General features: G+C 51.1%; 3 protein-coding genes and 1 long non-coding RNA gene across 8 annotated transcripts; 3 read left to right on the forward strand and 1 right to left on the reverse strand.

The window, feature by feature from the left end:
* Positions 1-371: 371 nt before the first annotated feature.
* Positions 372-1,020, reverse strand: LOC148154466 (uncharacterized). The gene is made up of 2 exons (XR_015765866.1): positions 954-1,020; positions 372-891 (listed from the first exon to the last, which is right to left on the reverse strand). It is a non-coding gene; the product is annotated as an uncharacterized LOC148154466 (long non-coding RNA).
* Positions 481-6,862, forward strand: ttc19 (tetratricopeptide repeat domain 19). Of its 5 annotated transcripts, none has more exons than XM_088014810.1 (11): positions 481-578; positions 732-862; positions 978-1,069; positions 1,378-1,488; positions 1,552-1,605; positions 1,687-1,743; positions 1,841-1,902; positions 2,246-2,336; positions 2,411-2,569; positions 6,160-6,322; positions 6,400-6,862. In XM_088014810.1, exons 1-11 carry the CDS (start codon positions 505-507, stop codon positions 6,546-6,548), a joined length of 1,143 nt encoding a protein of 380 aa, XP_087870936.1. In that variant the 5' UTR covers positions 481-504; the 3' UTR covers positions 6,549-6,862. The 5 variants fall into 5 exon arrangements, with proteins under 5 accessions (XP_087870936.1, XP_014828827.1, XP_014828828.1 ...); XM_014973341.2 differs by having other exon boundaries at positions 2,246-2,331; positions 2,406-2,569; XM_014973342.2 differs by having other exon boundaries at positions 1,567-1,605; positions 2,246-2,331; positions 2,406-2,569.
* On the forward strand, positions 3,278-6,147 carry LOC148154467 (uncharacterized; the record flags this gene model as incomplete). The annotated part of the gene is made up of 1 exon (XM_088014760.1): positions 3,278-6,147. A coding segment is annotated over one exon (2,856 nt), but the record flags the coding sequence as incomplete, so codon positions are not given.
* An 85-nt stretch (positions 6,863-6,947) lies between the features above and the next one.
* Positions 6,948-21,470, forward strand: slc4a2a (solute carrier family 4 member 2a). The gene is made up of 19 exons (XM_014973332.2): positions 6,948-7,835; positions 7,988-8,104; positions 10,018-10,100; positions 11,558-11,714; positions 11,787-11,922; positions 12,548-12,692; positions 13,281-13,353; positions 14,237-14,421; positions 14,492-14,711; positions 16,725-16,928; positions 17,000-17,148; positions 18,080-18,274; positions 18,348-18,557; positions 18,946-19,035; positions 19,112-19,278; positions 20,378-20,631; positions 20,706-20,875; positions 20,954-21,127; positions 21,234-21,470. The coding sequence occupies exons 2-19, from the start codon at positions 8,014-8,016 to the stop codon at positions 21,312-21,314; spliced, it is 2,784 nt and encodes a 927-aa protein (XP_014828818.2). The 5' UTR covers positions 6,948-7,835; positions 7,988-8,013; the 3' UTR covers positions 21,315-21,470.
* Positions 21,471-21,572: the final 102 nt, after the last annotated feature.

The raw sequence follows: 21,572 nt of genomic DNA on the forward strand, positions 1-21,572 counted from the left end.
CCATGAGGTGACGTGGACTGGAGGAGACCGACGCCTTGTTTCTTGTTCATGTGGGGTATTTTGTTGTAGTTTCTTTTGTGTGTGTATGTGTGAGGCACCACGAGTTTCTCTTTTGTTCTTTGTGTTGTAACTAATCTAAAATTAATAAAATAATAAAGAAATGTAATAAATACTTTATTAATCTTGTGTGTATTCACTCTTAGTGCCTCCACACCATGTTTCCTTGGTTGTTTTATTTTTCTCCACTCACCCTGCATTCTTCACATGTAGTTGTGATGCTCGCACCACACTCACATTTCCCTTTTGGATGTTTACCTCTGGTTCTGATGGGTTCTACTTTCAGAAATTTTACGAAAATGAACTAAAATCAGTTCGGAAGAAGAAAACGCCAATTATTTTTTATTATATTTGCTGAAAATCAGCGGAAATGTAAATTTCCAGGCTTTTATTTTGAAGGTGCGGCATTTCACTTCATGACTTCCGTTCATTATGTAAATAGTAAAGATGGCGGCCTCTTGTGTGCTCCGAGCCGTCCTCAGCCGAACTCTGAGCCGGTCCAGATGTTCTGGAGGGGTCAGGTCAGTACCGACCAACATCAGCAGCTTCTCCTCATGGCGGTTTCTGATTGGCTCTAGCATTTATTAATATTGATGACGTATCAATACCTCATCCACCACAGGGAACCTGGGCTCACCTGGACCATCTGCATTAACAGCTTACCGCCCCTACAGGTGGCCTTTGACCTCTGCTCGGGTTGTTCCTGAGGCGGGACGCCGCGCAGCATGCTGGGAAGCTCAAAGCAGACGTCAAGACGGCACAAAATACCACCGAAGAAGAGGAGGAGGTCTGTGGGCGGCAGTCGGTATGTTCAGTCATTCACCTGTCAGAAACCTGGGGATGAGACAGATAGGTGGGATTCACCTCTGACCTGTCTCTCTCTGCTGACCTCTGACCTGTCTCTCTCCGTTGACCTCCAGCGTTCTCCCTGTTCAGCTCCACTGATGAAGATCAAAGGGACGAAGCTCAGAGGAAGGAGGACGACATCATTCTGCTGCTGAAGAAAGCCAAGGTACCAGAACCTGGACTGGACCGGAACCAGAACCGAGACAGACAGCTACAAGTTCTGTGTTCCCATGTCAGCTGAGACCAGCTGGGTGACCCAGAAACCGGTCCGGACTTGAGAGCCGGATGTTCAGAACCGAGCCCGACCTTTACTCATCCAGAATCAGAGGCCTGTCGGGTCTGCAGGACGGAACTCTGCGGTCGGCTTCAGTCAGGGGGAACCAAGAAGTCTCCCACCGACTCGGGTCATCTGGACCAGAGCGACGAGTCCTGCAGGTCCAGTTGGTCAGAGTAACCGTCCGCTTTCTGTTGCAGCTCAGCATGCATCGCGGAAATCTGCAGGCGGCTTCGTCCTTCTTCCATCAGGCGGTCGCTCTCGCTCAGCAGACCCACAACAAGCAGGCCATCATCTACACCTACAGCCAGGTGAGCCTCCGTCCTGTCTGTCCTCTGTGTGTCCTGCTGTGTCATTGCTGACTGGATGATCAGTGGCGTCCTCCTCAGATGGCGAACCTGGCCTACATTCAGGGTCACCTGGACAGCGTGAGTACGGTCCAGTCCAATCCAGGCTGGTTCTGGTCAGCTGGTTCTCCTCATCTTCATCTCTGCTCTTCTTCCTCTCAGGCAGAGAAGCTCTTCAAAGCAGCCATGAGCTACATGCTGGCTGGAGGAACTCCAGAGGTGAGACCCCTCACCTGCCCAGGTGTTCTGCTTCGGTTCTACCTGTCAGATGATCCATTTGGCTGAAAACTCCACCTCACTTCCTGTCTGTTTCCAGGATGACAACGCTGTCATTGAGATGTCTCTTAAGCTGGCCACCATTTACGCTGAGCAGAACAAGTAAGGGGCGGGACCACCTGAAGAACTAGTTCACTTCATGTCCAGTTCACCTGAAGAACCGGTTCACTTCATGTCCAGTTCACCTGAAGAACCGGTTCACTTCATGTTCAGTTCACCTGAAGAACCGGTTCACTTCATGTCCAGTTCACCTGAAAAACCGGTTCACTTCATGTCCAGTTCACCTGAAGAACCGGTTCACTTCATGTCCAGTTCACCTGAAGAACCGGTTCACTTCATGTCCAGTTCACCTGAAGAACCGGTTCACTTCATGTCCAGTTCACCTGAAGAACCGGTTCACTTCATGTCCAGTTCAGGTCACTAACTTCTCTCTTCTGTTGTGCAGGGCAGAACTGGCCGAACACGGTTTCAGTTTCTGTGTGGAATCACTGGAGGGCAAACTGGAGAAGCAGACAGAGGACGTGAAGACAGGTGAGGTAGAGGGGACAGGCGGGATAGAGGGGACAGGTGAGACGTTTCAGCGACTTGTGTGTTTCTGTGTCCAGAGCAGCAGGAAGCTCTAAGGAAAGACACTCACCTTCTGCTGGGTTTGTGTTTGGACTCGCGAGCGCGGTACCGGGTCTCAAGGATGGACTTGGACATGGCTGGACAGGACTACAGGAAAGCCCTGGACATCTGCCGCCAGGAACAGGGACAGGATCACCCACAGGTAGACACACCTGGAGACACGACAGGAGACAAACCTGGAGACACGAATAGAGACACGACTGGAGACACGACTAGAGACACGACTGGAGACACAACTGGATACACGACTAGAGACACGACTGGAGACACGACTGGAAACACGACTAAAGACACACCTGGAGACACGACTGGAGACACGACTAGAGACACACCTGGAAACACGACTAAAGACACACCTGGAGACACGACTAGAGACACACCTGGAAACACGACTAAAGACACACCTGGAGACACGACTGGAGACACGACTAGAGACACACCTGGAAACACGACTAGAGACACACCTGGAGACACACCTGGAGACACGACTAGAGACACGACTAGAGACACGACTGGAGACACTACTGGAAACACGACTAAAGACACACCTGGAGACAGGACTGGAGACACACCTGGAGACACGACTGGAGACACTACTGGAAACACGACTAAAGACACACCTGGAGACAGGACTGGAGACACACCTGGAGACACACCTGGAGACACGACTAGAGACACACCTGGAGACACACCTGGAGACACGAATAGAGACAAACCTGGAGACACGAATAGAGACACGACTGGAGACACGACTAGAGACACGACTGGAGACACACCTGGAGACACAACTGGATACACACCTGGAGACACGACTAGAGACACACCTGGAGACACACCTGGAGACACGAATAGAGACAAACCTGGAGACACGAATAGAGACACGACTGGAGACACTACTGGAAACACGACTAAAGACACACCTGGAGACAGGACTGGAGACACACCTGGAGACACACCTGGAGACACGACTAGAGACACACCTGGAGACACACCTGGAGACACGAATAGAGACAAACCTGGAGACACGAATAGAGACACGACTGGAGACACGACTAGAGACACGACTGGAGACACACCTGGAGACACAACTGGATACACGACTGGAGACACGACTAGAGACACGACTGGAGACACGACTAGAGACACACCTGGAAACACGACTAGAGACACACCTGGAAACACGACTAAAGACACACCTGGAGACACGACTAGAGACACACCTGGAGACACGACTAGAGACACACCTGGAGACACACCTGGAGACACGAATAGAGACAAACCTGGAGACACGAATAGAGACACGACTGGAGACACGACTAGAGACACGACTGGAGACACACCTGGAGACACAACTGGATACACGACTGGAGACACGACTAAAGACACACCTGGAGACACGACTGGAGACACGACTAGAGACACACCTGGAGACACGACAGGAGACAAACCTGGAGACACGAATAGAGACACGACTGGAGACACGACTAGAGACACGACTGGAGACACAACTGGATACACGACTAGAGACACGACTGGAGACACGACTGGAAACACGACTAAAGACACACCTGGAGACACGACTGGAGACACGACTAGAGACACACCTGGAAACACGACTAAAGACACACCTGGAGACACGACTAGAGACACACCTGGAAACACGACTAAAGACACACCTGGAGACACGACTGGAGACACGACTAGAGACACACCTGGAAACACGACTAGAGACACACCTGGAGACACACCTGGAGACACACCTGGAGACACGACTAGAGACACGACTAGAGACACGACTGGAGACACTACTGGAAACACGACTAAAGACACACCTGGAGACAGGACTGGAGACACACCTGGAGACACGACTGGAGACACTACTGGAAACACGACTAAAGACACACCTGGAGACAGGACTGGAGACACACCTGGAGACACACCTGGAGACACGACTAGAGACACACCTGGAGACACACCTGGAGACACGAATAGAGACAAACCTGGAGACACGAATAGAGACACGACTGGAGACACGACTAGAGACACGACTGGAGACACACCTGGAGACACAACTGGATACACGACTGGAGACACGACTAGAGACACGACTGGAGACACGACTAGAGACACACCTGGAAACACGACTAAAGACACACCTGGAGACACGACTAGAGACACACCTGGAGACACGACTAGAGACACACCTGGAGACACACCTGGAGACACGAATAGAGACAAACCTGGAGACACGAATAGAGACACGACTGGAGACACGACTAGAGACACGACTGGAGACACACCTGGAGACACAACTGGATACACGACTGGAGACACGACTAGAGACACGACTGGAAACACGACTAAAGACACACCTGGAGACACGACTAGAGACACACCTGGAGACACGACTGGAGACACACCTGGAGACACGACTGGAGAGACACATGGAGACACGACTAGAGACACTACTGGAGACACTACTGGAAACACGACTAAAGACACACCTGGAGACAGGACTGGAGACACACCTGGAGACACGACTAGAGACACACCTGGATACACACCTGGAGACACGGCTGGAGACACGACTAGAGACACTACTGGAAACACGACTAAAGACACACCTGGAGACACGGCTGGAGACACACCTGGAGACACGACTGGAGACACAACTAAAGACACACCTGGAGACACGACGAGAGACACTACTGGAGACACTACTGGAAACACGACTAAAGACACACCTGGAGACAGGACTGGAGACACACCTGGAGACACGACTAGAGACACACCTGGAGACACACCTGGAGACACACCTGGAGACACTACTAGAGACACACCTGGAGACACGGCTGGAGACACACCTGGAGACACAACTAGAGACACACCTGGAGACACGACGAGAGACACTACTGGAAACACGACTAAAGACACACCTGGAGACATGACTGGAGACACACCTGGAGACACGACTGGAGACACGACTAAAGACACACCTGGAGACACGACTGGAGACACACCTGGAGACACGACTAGAGACACACCTGGAGACACGACTGGAGACACACCTGGAGACACGACTGGAGAGACACATGGAGACACGACTAGAGACACTACTGGAGACACTACTGGAAACACGACTAAAGACACACCTGGAGACAGGACTGGAGACACACCTGGAGACACGACTAGAGACACACCTGGATACACACCTGGAGACACGGCTGGAGACACGACTAGAGACACTACTGGAAACACGACTAAAGACACACCTGGAGACACGGCTGGAGACACACCTGGAGACACGACTGGAGACACAACTAAAGACACACCTGGAGACACGACGAGAGACACTACTGGAGACACTACTGGAAACACGACTAAAGACACACCTGGAGACAGGACTGGAGACACACCTGGAGACACGACTAGAGACACACCTGGAGACACACCTGGAGACACACCTGGAGACACTACTAGAGACACACCTGGAGACACGGCTGGAGACACACCTGGAGACACAACTAGAGACACACCTGGAGACACGACGAGAGACACTACTGGAAACACGACTAAAGACACACCTGGAGACATGACTGGAGACACACCTGGAGACACGACTGGAGACACGACTAAAGACACACCTGGAGACACGACTGGAGACACACCTGGAGACACGACTAGAGACACACCTGGAGACACCTAGTCTGAACTCTTCCATGTCCCCATCAGACTCTGGTCCTGATGAGCGACTTGGCCACCATCTTGGACCTGCAGGGTCGTCATGACGACGCATTGGTTCTGATCCAGCAGGCAGTGGACCTGAGCGTCTCTGTGGAAAACCCGGATCACCACGTTCTGGTGGAGAACCTGGCGGGGATCCTGCTGCACACAGGTGAGTTCACCTGGACGGACCAGACTGTTCTGGGTCTGACATCTGGTTCTGACCTCTGGTTCTGGTTCTGTCCCCAGGCCGGTTGGATGACTCGGCCCGGTTCTACCAGGAGGCTCTGGACCGGGCCCGGCAGGCGGGAGACCAGGCCGCGCTGGAGCGGATCCAGGATGGGCTGGAGGAGCTGAGGAAGAGGAGGAGCCAGGCGATGAAGGACGAGCAGGACTGACCCGGTTCTGATGACCCGCTCTGGGCCCAACATGTGTCCCGTTGTTGTTTTCCATCATCTCTCCAGAACCTCCAGAACTTCTGACCCGTTACATGGTTCTGTTACTGAGCAGAAGCAGCTCTGTGTGTGTGTGTGTGTGTCTGTGTGTGTGTGTGTGTGTGTGTGTGTGTGTGTGTGCAGGTTCCCACAAGTGAGTCGTCCTGCTGTGTTTACTGAGTGCGTCTCCTTGACGACAGTGAGCAGGAGGGGGCGGGGCTAAGAACAGCTGTGTGTTGTGACAACATGAGTTTAAATAAATGATGTTTGGTGTTTTAGTCGTGATTCACCGATAATCTGACATGATGATGATGATGATGATGATGATGAGGCCCCTCCTCCTGGTTCTGATCCGACCGTAGATCTTTGTTTCAGGAAGTTCCTCCTGCAGTGAATCTATTTCCTGTGAACAAAATTAAAATAGTTTAGAAACAGAAACAAAAAGAAACGCCACGCCGGTTCTGACCCGGTCCAGGACACCACGCCGGTTCTGACCCGGTCCAGGACGCCATGCTGGTTCTGACCCGGTCCAGGACGCCATGCCGGTTCTGACCCGGTCCAGGACTCTAAAGCCGCATGAACCTGTTGATGCTGCTAGCCATGCTAGCTTTAGCATCAGCTGGATGGTTCTGAAGAACCCACCAGAACCGGATCTTTCATGGACTGGAGGAAGAGCAGCTTCTTTGATCAGAGGAACACCGAGCCATTGTCAGAACTGGACCGATCCAGAAAGGTGTGGAGTTCTGGACTGGTGGAACCAGCCCGGTTCTGTTGGGTCCAGAACCCTGAGGAGAACGGTGGTGGAGGTATCATACCGTGGGCCCATTCCTCCACAGTAGGGATCAGAACCCACCAGAACCTCAGTTCCAGACCAAGTGGACCGGCTTTCTGGAGTGACCGACCCAATCTGGACCTCCAGAACCTTCTTGAGCGAAACTGGCACGGAGGAGAACCTGGACCTGGTCCAATCGGACCTGGTTCTGAAAGTTCAGAACCTGCTGACGTCTTTCTGTTCATCATGCTGGAGAAATTCATCAGCCTGGTTCTGGCCCGGCCCGGCCCAGTCCATGCAGTTCTGTGGGAACCGGCGCCTCCAGTGGGTCTCATGTGTTTCCAGGTAAACATGTTTGGGTTCAGCTCAGATAATTACCGGGTTCTGGTTCCGCCCACACAGACGGGTCGCTATAAGAACCGCTGCAGCCCGGCTGGTTCTGATCCGGCAGCACCGAACCGGACCAGCACACCCAGCAGGTACACACACACACACACAGACCCATCAGGAGGTTCTGGTTCTGATGGTTCCTGCATGGAGGTGATGATGATGATGATGATGAAGCTCAGCCTGAGGGACCTTCATCATCATCATCATCATCAGGTCGTTGACCTGTGCTGCTCCTCCTCAGGTTTGACCTCTGACCTCAGACCCCGCATGGAGCGGAACCAGAACCCGGCGGCTCCTCTTCCTCACTGCCTCCACGATGATGAAGAGCAGCCGGTTCTGGACCAGCAGAACTCTCCAGGTGAGTGCCATGAAACGGGTCGGGGTTCTGATCCGGTTCCGGTTCAGAACCACTAGACCTGCTGCAGAGGTTCCTGAGGTCCAAAAGGTTCTGGAGGAGGTCCGAGTCTCTCCTGCTCCGGTGGTTCCGTCATGTTCTGATGGGTTCTCATGTCTCCATGAACTGATCCGGGTCAGAACCGGGTCCAAACCCGATCTGCTGGTAACCGGGTGCTGGCTCTCCGCTGCTCTGAAGGTTCTGGTTCTGATGGCGGTCCAACATGCGGGTTGTTCTGACCTGAACAGGACTGACAGCTGCTGATGGTCAGAACCGCTGACCCAGAACCACAGAACCGGGTTCTGGCTTCTGGGAAGGTTGATCTAAAAACATGCTAAGATAATAAAAAAAAGTGAATCAAGACAAAGACAAGAATCTGAAGGAGAACCGGATCAGAACCTTCAAGTCGAGCAGTTCACCTGACAGAACCGGGTCAGAACCATGTCAGCTGACTCTTTGCTGGCAACTGATTGGATGGATGAATGAACACATCATGAAGAGATCTGGTTACCCGGTTCCCATGGTAACCTGAGCCTCACCTGAGCTCCTGCTGTCGGCTGCGGAGATTAAAGGTCCATCAGGAGGTAACCAGCAGAATAGAACCGGAACCAGAACCTGGTCTGGACCAGCTGAAGGACTGATGGAGAAAAAGATCCAGCCAGAAAATCAGATTAGATCCTAAAACTGCAGATAATCTGGAGATGATAGAAACAGATGATCAGGGATTAAGCAGGTAAAACCGGACAGATCCAGATCTGGTTCTGAAGAGGGAAAACTGAAACAAACTAAACTAAAACATTGCAGATTAAAGCAGTGGTGGATGAAATCCAAAGAAATGACATCTGGACCCGATTCCGTCTCGTTTCTCTTTCTCTGTGCAGCACCAAGAACCTGCAGCAGAAAATGCTGCAGCAGGGAGTTAAATCAGCTGCAGCCCAATTTTATAAACCAGGATCATCAAGTGATGGTTTCTCCTACAGGAGATGTTGAGATGCTGCGGCCTAGTCCAAACCTGAGAGCACATTCATATCCAAAATGTCTGATGATCCATCAGAATGCAGCTGATGCCAAGTTCAGAACAGAAAGTTTTAAAGGCTCAACTCATTTTCTATGCGTGTTAAAACTGTAAAATATGACCCAGATATTTAGACTCCGTTTGTGAAGCTGGAGCAGGAGGAGAGCAGCAGAGCTGCTGGTTCCCAGGATGAACCATCGCTTCCATCTTCTCCACATTCACAGCCAGTTCAGACCGGAAAAAGGTCACAAGGTCATCCTAGAAACTGTTTCCTGTGGGATTACGTAACGTCCTGGTTAAATAACTCAGAGCTTCTTTACGTTATCACTGGACGATCATTTGATCCAGAGGTTCTGTTCAGAGGTTCTTGTCCAAAAACAGACAACTTCAATCGGGTCAGAACTTAAAGCAGCAAGTTTGGGGTTTTAATCCAGGTTTTAAAGTCTGTAATCTACTAACTGGCTGGATTAACCTGGATTATAGATAAATCTGAGTGTCATCAGCAGAACATTTCTCCTGTGCTGTCTGGTGGTTTCACCAACTGGAAGCAGAACCACAGTGAAGTGGATCGGGCCAAGTCCAGAACCCTGTGGGACTCCACTAGCCCTGGCGCCAGAGGATGTGTCGGAACAAACTGGGATCACTGGGATGAAACCAGTCTGCCGATCCCTCCATAGCAACTTGTTCAAACCGCTCTGAGAGAACGCTGTGATCATCTGGATCAGACCCAGAACCAACAGAACCTCTTCTATCATCTCATTTCTGCTTCTCTTCCAAGTTTCTCAGGGCTTTTATTTTGAAAAATGAAACACTTCAACCTACTCAGAGCCATATTTCCTCTCTTGTAACTCCACTCACTCAGGTCAAAGGTCAAATGATGTTCCAGCTGTTCAGCATCACCTGGTGAAGCAGAGCTCCAGAGGACCCATTGTCCCCGTATCCAAGGTAACCAAGTTGACCAACGTAACCAAGGTAACCAAGGTGACCAACGTAACCAAGGTAACCAAGGTGACCAAGGTAACCAAGGTGACTAACGTTACCAAGGTAACCAAGGTAGCCAAGTTGACCAACGTAACCAAGGTAACCAAGGTGACCAACGTAACCAAGGTAACCAAGGTAGCCAAGTTGACCAACGTAACCAAGGTAACCAAGGTGACCAAGGTGACCAAGGTGACCAAGGTAAACAAGGTGACTAACGTAACCAAGGTGACCAAGGTAACCAAGGTGACTAACGTAACCAAGGTGACCAAGGTGACCAAGGTAACCAAGGTGACCAACGTAACCAAGGTGACCAAGGTGACCAAGGTGACCAAGGTAACCAAGGTGACCAACGTAACCAAGGTGACCAAGGTGACCAAGGTGACCAAGGTAACCAAGGTGACCAACGTAACCAAGGTAACCAAGGTAACCAAGGTGACCAAGGTAACCAACGTAACCAAGGTGACCAACGTAACCAAGGTAACCAAGGTAACCAAGGTGACCAACGTAACCAACGTAACCAAGGTGACCAACGTAACCAAGGTGACCAAGGTAACCAAGGTAACCAAGGTGACTAACGTAACCAAGGTAACCAAGGTGACCAACGTAACCAAGGTGACCAAGGTAACCAAGGTAACCAAGGTGACTAACGTAACCAAGGTAACCAAGGTGACCAACGTAACCAAGGTAACCAAGGTGACCAAGGTGAAGAGGCGGCACATTCTTCAGTTGAGCTGCCACCTGCTGGGGTCAGGGGGAGGAGCCTAACGTTGACTCTGACCCTCTATAGGTCATAGGTCATTCAGCATCATTTCATCTCTTTAGTTGTTTAATAGGGATGAGTGTTAGCATGCTACATGCTAACGGGCTAGTGGCGTGGGAACAGAACTGGGTCAGAACCGGGCCCAATACAATGACGTCAGGAGACCTGGTGGGAACAGAACCGGGTGAAAGACGACAACAAAAGCTGTGGAATGTTTGAGGCTGAAACAGGAACCAGCAGCTGATCCTGGTTAATCCAGGTGGGATTAGGGGCGGGGCATCTGGGGGCGGGGACAGGTGAGGACCTCAGGTAGAGTCTGGGCTCAGCTCTGCAGCAGGTTCAGTTCTGTTGGCCTCCAGGATGCTGGGTCTGGACCCGAGGAGCAGACAGAACCAGGTACAGCTGCAGGTCGGGTCCAGTTGGGTTTCAGGTTCTGATTTAGCCTGAAGTATTTCAGGTTCTGGTTGGGTTCTGGTTCTGAACTGACCCAGTTCAGCAAGTTCTAGCCAGGTCAGTAAACTGGTTTGTGCTGAGACCGGTCAGAGGACACAGAGGAGGTCCAGCCTCATCAGAGGACGTCTCCAGTCACACTGTGTGTGTGTGTGTGTGTGTGTGTGTGTGTGTGTGTGTGTGTGTGTGTGTGTGTGTGTGTGTGTGTCAGATGTTTGTCCAGCTGAAGGAGCTGGTGATGGACCAGAACCAGGACCTGCAGTGGAGGGAGTCGGGTTGGTGGACGGGTTCTGAGGACCAAGAGACGGCTCACATCGTCCCCCTGTCCGTCCACTCCCTGCTGGTCCTGCAGAAGCTGCTGTCCCACGGTGAGGACGATGTCCCCCAGTCTCCTGGTTGGAGGTTCTAACAGTGAGCCCTGATTCTGGTTCTGGTTGCAGGTGCCGTTCTTCTGGACCTCCAGCAGAGCAGTCTGGGGGGCGTGGCCCAGCAGGTGGTGGAGCGTCTGCTGGACGGAGAGCAGGTCAGAGCCGGAGACGGAGACAACCTGCTGAGGACGCTCCTGCTGCCGCACAGGTACTCCACCTGTCCTCCACCTGTCCTCCACCTGTCCTCCAGCTGTCCTCCACCTGTCCTCCACCTGTCCTCCACCTGTCCTCCATTTGTCCTCCACCTGTCCTCCAGCTGTCCTGTCCTCCAGCTGTCCTGTCCTCCACCTGTCCTCCACCTGTCCTCCAGCTGTCCTGTCCTCCACCTGTCCTCCACCTGTCCTCCACCTGTCCTCCATTTGTCCTCCACCTGTCCTCCAGCTGTCCTGTCCTCCACCTGTCCTCCACCTGTCCTCCATCTGTCCTCCATCTGTCCTCCACCTGTCCTCCAGCTGTCCTGTCCTCCAGCTGTCCTGTCCTCCACCTGTCCTCCAGCTGTCCTGTCCTCCACCTGTCCTCCACCTGTCCTCCATCTGTCCTCCATCTGTCCTCCACCTGTCCTCCATCTGTCCTCCACCTGTCCTCCAGCTGTCCTGTCCTCCACCTGTCCTCCACCTGTCCTCCACCTGTCCTCCATCTGTCCTCTACTTGTCCTCCACCTGTCCTCCACTTGTCCTCCACCTGTCCTCCACCTGTCCATCACATATTATTCTCTCAGCTGGTTCTATAGTCTCACATCCATCCTTTGCTGAACTACTTCCTGTCTCTCCCAGTCCTCCCAGTGATCAGCAGGATCCTCGCTGGTTCAGCAGGAACATTTCTGCAGCCGACCTTTCCTCCCTGATTGGCAGACGCACCGGCCAATCAGAGCTCTCCAGGAACACAGCCAATCACAGAGAGGCTGATGTCAGCAGGAAGGTGAAGTCAGTTTAGCTTCTCACCATGAAACCATCGATCAGTCGCCAATAATCAATCAGACGTTACATTCAGTCGTCACCTGAACCTTCATCTAACATGTTGATCAGTTATTAATAAAGCAGTAATAATAATCTGATCAGGTTTCAGTCTGGATTTAAAGGCTGTCAGGGTTTCAACTGCTTTTCAGTTTTCTGGATGTTTATTCCAGATCTGTGGTGCATAGAAGCTGAATGCTGCTTCTCCATGTCTGGTTCTGGATGCAGAACCAGAACCAGCAGGTTGATCCAACAGCAGCAGCTGTGCTGACTCTAGATCTATAGCTCTAGATCGTCCCCCCGCCCTCAGGGTGCCACCCTGGGCGGTTGCCATGTTGCCCTAATACATCCAGGTTAACACTGAGGTCCAACAGAACCAGCGCTGTGGTCTGAGGACTTTGACTAGGCCAGACTCAGTACTATGGAAACCAGACTGAAAGTTGGTTGTTAGGAAACTGGCTTTTCAATCATTCTGAAAATATAAATTTTTGTGTCGGCTCTGGTGCCTCTTGTCGGTCACACAGCTGGGTGACCTCTGACCTCTGTCCAGTAGGAGACTTCGCCGTGCGGATCACAACCTGACAGAAAGCTGATGGAGCGAGCTGAGGCCACCGTCGTCCTTGTGGGTAAGAACTGGGGGTCAGGGTCAAGGTCCGGGTCAAGGTCCGGGTCAAGGTCAGGGTCAAGGTCAAGGTCAGGGTCAAGGTCGGAGCACTGATTTCACATCATCCAGTGAATCTTCCTCGGTCAGAAGGAAGCGGTCGACTCCAACGATCTGAGGGAACAGATTATGAGGCTGGTGTGTGTGTGTGTGTGTGTGTGTGTGTGTGTGTGTGTGTGTGTGTGTGTGTGTGTGTGTGTGTACAATAATTTCCATAGAGGCAAACTACAGCCACACATAGATGCAGTAAGAAAAATGACATGCAGTACCACAGAAAATCCTCTAGAGGGCATCATAACACATGAATTATCAGTTAAATGCAATAAATGTGAACAGGACAAAAACTAGAGAGGTGGATGGAAAATTTCACCTCTACAATTATAACAATACTTCAGATGTTATTGGTTGCCACAGAAACACGACGACAGTTCCCACCCTGGACTAATAAGTGACTGACATGGTAAAAACACACATGGGTCTCACACACGTGATGAACGAATGATTGATGGCGGCTCCTGATCCGTGGATCCAGAGTCACATCGAAGCACAGAGATTAACCTGAAATTACAAAACAAACAGATGCATTATGGGTAATGTAGTGTTACATGAAGAGACAGACTTTTAACAGGATCTGACCTCTGACCTCCTGGCAGCATCCAGGTGAAGTTTTGTTCTCCAAGTTAATACATCAACTTCACCGATCAGGACTTCAACTTGGGTTCATATGACCTTTAACCTTTTAGAGTATTGGTGTGTGTGAATGTGAGTCCAGTAGCAGGAGGAAACATTCCTGGTGCTGTAGATCCAGTAGATCTGTAGGTTAATTTCTCCCTGTGCTGTGACTGCAGGCAGCGTGGGGTTCCTGGACCGGCCCTTCCTGGCCTTTGTGCGTCTGCAGGAAGCGGTTCTGTTGGACTCTGTTCTGGAAGTCTCCGTCCCAGTCCGGTTCCTCTTCCTGCTGCTGGGCCCTCCTACTGCCAGCCTGGAGTATCACCAGATCGGCCGTTCTGTCTCCACGCTGATGGCAGACCAGGTGTGTTCCTGCTCATGTTCTTGGAAACGCCCACCAGGTGGCGCCACCACATGTGGTCGTTTTCTTCCAGAGCTTCCAAGAGGCGGCGTACCGAGCAGAGAGCCAGCAGGACCTGGTGATGGCCGTCGACCGCTTCCTGGAGCGCAGCGTGCTTCTGCCCCCGCCTGACGCCAGCAGGGAGGAGCTTCTGCTCTCGGCTCCTCGCTTCCAGGGAGAGATGCTGCAGAGTGGAGAGAGAGAGCAGAGCGGCAAGCTGCAGGAGAAACAAAGCAGCCTTCAGCAGGACAAAGGTGGCTCACTGTCTTCTCCTTAGAGGCTCTGCTATTAACTAAAACCAACATTATTTACTTGAATAAGCTTTTCTGTAAGTTTTACCATCAAATTTATGATGGTTAAAGGAACAAGTAGACTAAGTGTGGTCATGATGGGACCCAAAACCAGAAACGCAGGCGGCGAATGGGTTTCAGAATCAGAATCAGAAGAATTTTATTGTTATTGTCAGAAAGGCAACAAAACTGCAGTTTCAGTTACAACCATCCATCATGTAACACGAGGGGAAGGGGGGATAGTTGGCTGAGGCCTCGCAGCCTGACAGGCGCCGCCCTGCAGGAGGAAATAGGAAAAATAAGAGTAAGCATCAGGTAAGAAGAGGAAAAAACCAGCCTGTCTCACACTCTGCTCTTTGCAGGGCAGCTTGAGATGAAAAAAAAAACCTCGGCACTTAAACACATATAAACACATTTAGACAAAACAAGCCAGAGGAGGAGGAGGAGGTGTGACATGCATATGGGTCTCATGTGAGTTATGTGTGTCAGACCATGAACCCTAACTGAAGAATGCGATTGTCCGTGACTAAACGATCTTGGAGTTCACCACCAGCTTTATCAGTTCAGGGCCACAGATGTTCCAGGGAGGGGGGCAGCAGAACAGAGCCTTCTTTAGACACAACAACCAGGGGAGGACAGCTGGCCAGCCAAGCCCAGCCCGGGGTCCAGATTCGGATAGCAGAAATTTGTTTAGGTCAGGCTGACATTCGTTTACTGTCTGCATTGAAAGTCTCGCTGGAGCTTCTCAATGGCAAATCCAAGCAGCCGAATTTAGGGTCTCCCGCCTGATCCGAGCGAACAACGTTCTCCAAGGTCATCCATTCTGAGTCCGAGATCCGCTGCCCGGCCTCGGTCCTGTTCCAGGATCACACCCAGTCTGCGCTCAGCTCCCGTATCATCTCAGTCTGAGTGTTGATCGCTCTGCAGATCCCATCAACCGGACCCAGCAGCCTCGAAGTGGCCAAAACTGCCGCCGGTATCTTCTGAAATATCCGATAAGCCAGGTATCCGCCAGCTCCAATAAGCAGAAAACCTGTTATCATGACTCCAATCATCTACACATCTTCAACATCCTCGACTGACAGCATCGTCAGACACACGGTCTTCTACTTCCATGTAGAGTCCATCGTATATCCAGCGAAGAATGTCCCGTCGGGACACGAAGGTTCCCTTTACCCGGTTTCCCAGTGGGAAAAATTATATCAGAGACCAGCTGACCAGATCCATAATTTGCAACTTTGGAAGTTATTCAAAAGAAAGACTCTGAAAACACAGGACAGACGCTGAGCAGGGAAGATGGGGAGGACAGGGAGACGGAGAAGGTGCGTCCTCCTCCTTCGAAGGACAGAGCAGAAAAAAGTTTGAAGACTTCATGAAAAATTCCTGAAGATTGAGTTATAAAATACATGGGAAGCCAGGCAGGAGGAAAGAGCAAAAAATACTCAATAAGGAAATCAGCAAAGGAACACAGGGAAGTTAACAAAAGGATCCGGCAAACAGTAACTGAAAAAGAGAATCTTAAATACTGAGGAGGCTGAAAGCTGAAGAAAAGCCCTGGCTGGTGAGCTAACGGAGGAAGACAGAGAGAGGCACAGGGGATAAGGAAATAATTCTAACAACCAGACTATCCATCACCCAACACACTTAATTCTAGTGGGGTTCTGACAGTTGCTGGTGCCTATCTCCAGGGGTCAAAGGGCAAGAGGCCAGGTCAACTTGACAGGTCACCAGTGCATTGCAGAGCAACACAGAGACACACAGAACAAACAACCATGCACACACACCTAAGAAGAATTTAGAGAGATCAGTAAAGCATTGACATGTGATCAAGATGTGGTCAGTGCTCTGTATCATCAGCCTGGCGGTGGCCTGGCGGTGGCCTGGCGGTGGCCTGGCGGTGGCCTGGCGGTGGCCTGGCGGTGGCTGCAGGTCGCTGCGTTGTCTCTCCTCTGATTTCAGCCTGATCTTCTCTCTCAGACTCTCTGGTTCCCTTCAAGTCTGCCGAAGCTCCTCTGAGGCGTTCGGGTCGTCTCTTTGGCGGTCTGATCCAGGATGTGACCCGGCGGTACCCTCAGTACCTCAGTGACATTCAGGATGCTCTGAACCCTCAGTGCATGGCGGCCATCATCTTCATCTACTTCGCTGCCTTGTCTCCTGCCATCACCTTCGGTGGACTGCTTGGTGAGTGAGACCCTCAGCAGGGATGGAGGAGAACCAGCAGGACGACCTTTAACCTCTGTCCTGTGATCCAGGCGAGAAGACCGAGGGTCTGATCGGGGTGTCCGAGTTGATTGTTGCCACGGCGATGCAAGGCATCGTGTTCAGCATACTGGGAGCTCAGCCTCTGCTGGTGATTGGGTTCTCTGGACCTCTGCTGGTGTTTGAGGAAGCTTTCTACACGGTGAGCTCTCCTGGCAGGAAGTGACGCTCACTGGTTCAAACAATAGAATCCATTAGAAAGAAAACTGCAAACTGTACAGTAAGGACAGAAATACAACATAAGATACTGTACATTTAATACAGACTGCGTATCTGAACATGTCCAACATGTCCATGTGTATTTGTGCATTAAAAGAACAAACTGTTTACCGAAAACTGACAGTAAAACTGGAAATACCAGCAGGGAACCCAACAGCTGCTGGAGGAAGGATCTACCGTAACGCTCCTTCGCGCACCAAGGATGCAGCAGCTTATCAGAAAGCATGTTTATTTTAGAACTACTGCAATGCATTCTGGGTACAGAATAAATTACTGCACCGCATCATGGGTGAAGAATAAGACAAAACATATCTGCTTTGTAAGCAGCGCTCAGCCCCTTCAAAATAAGAGCATGAATATAAATGTTGAGCTACTTGAAGAATTCCTAAAAGTTGGTAACCAAATCTAACCAAACACAGACATCAAACTTTATTCAACTGCAAGTTTACAACACAGGCAAGTAAATTTGCACTTATCTGGAGAAAATCACTAAGGGGAAGCTAAATGCGCTAAATGTTTTCAAAGTTAGCAAAAATGTTAAAGCGCTAAGCTAAAAACTAGCTCCACTTTTAGCAGATTATTGGAAGTGTGCAAAGCACTGAGATCCAGCCTGAGGCTGTGAGATAACAGGCTTATACTGGGTTTGGTTACTGGGACGGCATGCAGATTAAATGGAACCGCTTTAAATAATGAATTGAAAATGTGAATTAAAAACAAGTTGTTGGATGTTTATTTGCCGTGTGTACGAGGTGAGGGATCATTCCCATCTGCTTTGTGGAAACGGTTTTCTGCTGCTTCGCCCCACAGCTGTCAGGACGCTCCCTGAAACTGAGCCGCTCTGTGTTTCTCTGCAGTTCTGCAAAGACAACGACATCGAGTACCTGACGGGCCGGGTCTGGATCGGCTTCTGGCTGGTGCTGATCGTCTTCATCACTGTGGCCTTGGAGGGAAGCATCCTGGTTCGGTTTGTTTCTCGCTTCACTCAGGAGATCTTCTCCTTTCTCATCTCCCTCATCTTCATCTATGAGACCTTCGCCAAGCTGGTCAAGGTCAGTCCAGGAGCCTGCTGAAGACTCCAGCTGTGATGCCGCAGCGTTCCACTTCTTCTCTGTTCTCTCATAGATCTTTAAGGAGCACCCACTCACGAACTGTTTCCATGGAAACAGCAGTGGATCTCCGTCTCTGTGCAACTTCTCGGTGACTGCTGGGAGTCCCGGGGGAACCGCTGGAGAGCCAAACACGGCGCTGCTCTCACTGGTCCTCATGGCGGGAACGTACTTCATCGCCTTCTACCTGCGGAAGTTCAAGAACAGCTCCTTCTTCCCAGGACGGGTCAGTACCTGCCAGAGCAGAGGGACGGGTCCAGTACAGCCCCAGCCCTGACCAGGTCTGAAGAAGAGGCCAGCCCAAACCCAAAGTACCTGCTGGAGGCTCACAATCTGATTATCAGGGTTCAGAGGTGAAAGGTTAAAGTCCTCAACCAGAGACAGATGGTTCAGTCCAAATTTTACTGTGAGACTGTCTGAAGGAGTCCAGTTTTCTAAAGCTTAGATCAGTTTGGACCAGTAGAACCAGAACTGACCCGTGAGGTCTAGTAATGTTGTATGACTTTGATTCTTAGCCTGGTCTAGAGACCTCGGTTCTCCTAGAGAGGACGTTAGGACATCTCCATCAGCTGACCAGCGTCTGCGGATCTAAAACCACATTCCTTGTGTTTCAGATCCGTCGAATTATTGGAGACTTTGGGGTCCCCATTGCCATCCTCATCATGGTTCTGGTGGACTACAGTGTGGAAGACACCTACACCCAGGTGAGGGTGGAGTTTGTTTTAATCCCACAACCTGTTGACCCCAACGGTGAACCGCTCTGCTCCTGTTGGTCTACAGAAACTCAACGTTCCCAGCGGATTCTCAGTGTCCAGTCCCGAGAAGCGTGGCTGGCTGATTTCTCCGTTGGGTTCTGATGGCCAGTTTCCAGTTTGGATGATGGGAGCCAGTATCCTGCCAGCCATCCTGGTCTTCATCCTCATCTTCATGGAGTCACAGATCACAGCGTAAAGAACTTACTGCTTGCCAGGGATGTAGTCAGTACCAGTACCTCAGAGGTGGTACTGCTAAAGATGAACCAGACAAACCCAGTTCCAATAAGGAATCATTGTACAGCGAGGAGTTCTGACTCAAATTGTTTTAACATTTGATCTCTTTCTAAAACCTAAAACTGGAACCAGAAATGGTCCACCTACCCTTCTTGGTCTGACTAGTCTCTTTGTCTAGACAAAGTGGTTCTTGACTTTTAAACAGGTTTATGGTCAGTACTGCTAAGTTTGGGTCCAGGAGGAACGTTTGACTAAAATCATGGTCCTGATTCTCTTGGTTTCATGACTAGAATTAGGGTCCTAATTGTTGGTTTGGACTCAAGAGTCTGGAAATTTGTTGCCTGACTTTTGGACTAGGTCATGGTAATATGACTTTGGGTCTTAGGACCTGTTTACATAACAACGATCCAACAATTTTTTATTTTATTTTTTTACCATTTCTATTAACTCATAGGCTGTTTTCCACCTGATAGTCCCATAGATTCCATCTGCTCCACCTCCAGCTGCTCTGAGTCAAACCAACCTGTTCCCCTCCTGGCCTGTGGGGGCGCTGCACCAAGAACCACTGAAGGAAACGACACAAAAACCTCTGAAGACACTGAGAGCAACTTCCTTCTTGCTCTCTTGGAAACAAGATGGAGGCGACAGATTTTAGCGGTTGGAGGATTTCTCTTCAGGCTAAAGACCAGGAGCCATTTCTGCTGCTAGCGCTAGGCTAGCATGTTAGCTTTGGTTGTATTTACCCAGAATGCCCTGTGCTGTAGTCCACTTCCTGCTTTACAGTCCGTTTTACTTCAACTGAACCAGAGTTCATTTCAACTGAACCCAGACCGAGGTTTGGAGGACCAGAGGTCAGAGGTCAATTAGCATTCACACCTCACCAACCGGACCGGATTTTATAGGCAAACGGACTGGAGTCGGATTGAAGCGAAGTGAACAGGGCTGGTGGGAATGCATCCTTAACGTTCAGCAGAACTGGACTCTTGACGTGTGGTTTGGGTCCAGGTTCTGGCCCATGTCCTGATGTGAGCTGACAGATGTCTTATCTGTCTTGTAGGCTGATTGTCAGTAAGAAGGAGAGGATGCTGGTGAAAGGAACCGGGTTTCATCTGGACCTGTTAATTATTGTGGTGGTGGGCGGAGTCTCAGCCCTGTTTGGTCTGCCGTGGCTCTCCGCCGCCACGGTTCGCTCGGTCACTCATACCAACGCCCTGACCGTCATGAGCAAGGCCGTGGACCCCGGAGACAAGCCGCGCATCCAGGAGGTGAAGGAGCAGAGGGTGACTGGGTTCTTGGTGGCGGTTCTAGTGGGTAAGGCAGCGTCTTGGTACCAGCACCTGGGCCACCTCCAGACTGCTGGGTTCTGAACGGGTCTGCTCTGTCAGGTCTGTCCATTGTTATTGGAGAGGTTCTGCGCCAGATCCCCCTGGCGGTTCTGTTTGGGATCTTCCTCTACATGGGAGTGATGTCACTGAACGGGATCCAGCTGACGGAGCGTCTCATCCTGCTGCTGATGCCTCCCAAGTACCATCCAGACCAGAACTACGTCCGCAAGGTAAGGCCCGGTTCTGGTTCCGGTCCCTACTCACCTGATCCCAGTCCCTGCTGACCTGTGGTCCCCTGTCCTGTCCAGGTGAGGACGCTGCGGATGCACCTGTTCACGCTGGTCCAGCTGACGTGCCTGTCCCTGCTGTGGGTCGTCATGGCGACAGCGGCGGCGCTGGCCTTCCCTTTCATGCTGCTGCTGACCATCCCTCTGAGGATGCTGCTGCTGCCGCGCCTCTTCAGCCCCAGAGAGCTTCTGAGTGTGAGTCAGTGATGTCACCGTGATGTCACCGTGATGTCATCCTTAACCCACAAACTGCAGCATTCGGTCCAGCCTGGACCTCTGACCTCTGACCTCTGACCTGCAGCTGGATGCTGACGATGCAGAGCCCCACCTAGAGGAGAAGGAGGGGCAGGACGAGTACTCGCACCTCCAGATGCCCATCTGACCCGGTCGGACCGGAACCGGACCGTTTGCACCTCTCAACGGCTGCTTTTGAACATGCTGATGTGATTTTACTGAAATGTTTCTCTGTAACGATCAGAACCAGAACCAGAACCTGCTGCTCTCAGTAAAAACTCCTCAATAAACAGATCTGTCTTTATTTCTGCCTCTTATCGTCCAGTTTGGACTGGTTCTTGTAAGAACCCGGGTCTGGTTTGGGTCAGAACCGGGTCCATGTACTTTATGAAAACAGCGAATGGGT

The sequence above is a fragment of the Poecilia mexicana genome, unplaced genomic scaffold (genome assembly GCF_051168715.1).
Source record: "Poecilia mexicana isolate PSO_F unplaced genomic scaffold, ASM5116871v1 scaffold_17, whole genome shotgun sequence".
Taxonomy (NCBI): Eukaryota; Metazoa; Chordata; class Actinopteri; order Cyprinodontiformes; family Poeciliidae; genus Poecilia; species Poecilia mexicana.

What these genes read in the sequence shown, in the direction of transcription:
- ttc19 (XM_088014810.1), top strand. Translation starts at nt 505, where the DNA reads ATGGCGGCCTCTTGTGTGCTCCGAGCCGTCCTCAGCCGAACTCTGAGC. An exon ending in TCATCTACACCTACAGCCAG is followed by an intron (nt 1,489 to 1,551) that starts GTGAGCCTCCGT and finishes CTGGATGATCAG; the next exon opens with TGGCGTCCTCCTCAGATGGC. An exon ending in ATTTACGCTGAGCAGAACAA is followed by an intron (nt 1,903 to 2,245) that starts GTAAGGGGCGGG and finishes TCTGTTGTGCAG; the next exon opens with GGCAGAACTGGCCGAACACG.
- slc4a2a (XM_014973332.2), top strand. Translation starts at nt 8,014, where the DNA reads ATGGAGCGGAACCAGAACCCGGCGGCTCCTCTTCCTCACTGCCTCCAC. An exon ending in GGCCACCGTCGTCCTTGTGG is followed by an intron (nt 13,354 to 14,236) that starts GTAAGAACTGGG and finishes CTGTGACTGCAG; the next exon opens with GCAGCGTGGGGTTCCTGGAC. An exon ending in TGGAAGACACCTACACCCAG is followed by an intron (nt 19,036 to 19,111) that starts GTGAGGGTGGAG and finishes GTTGGTCTACAG; the next exon opens with AAACTCAACGTTCCCAGCGG.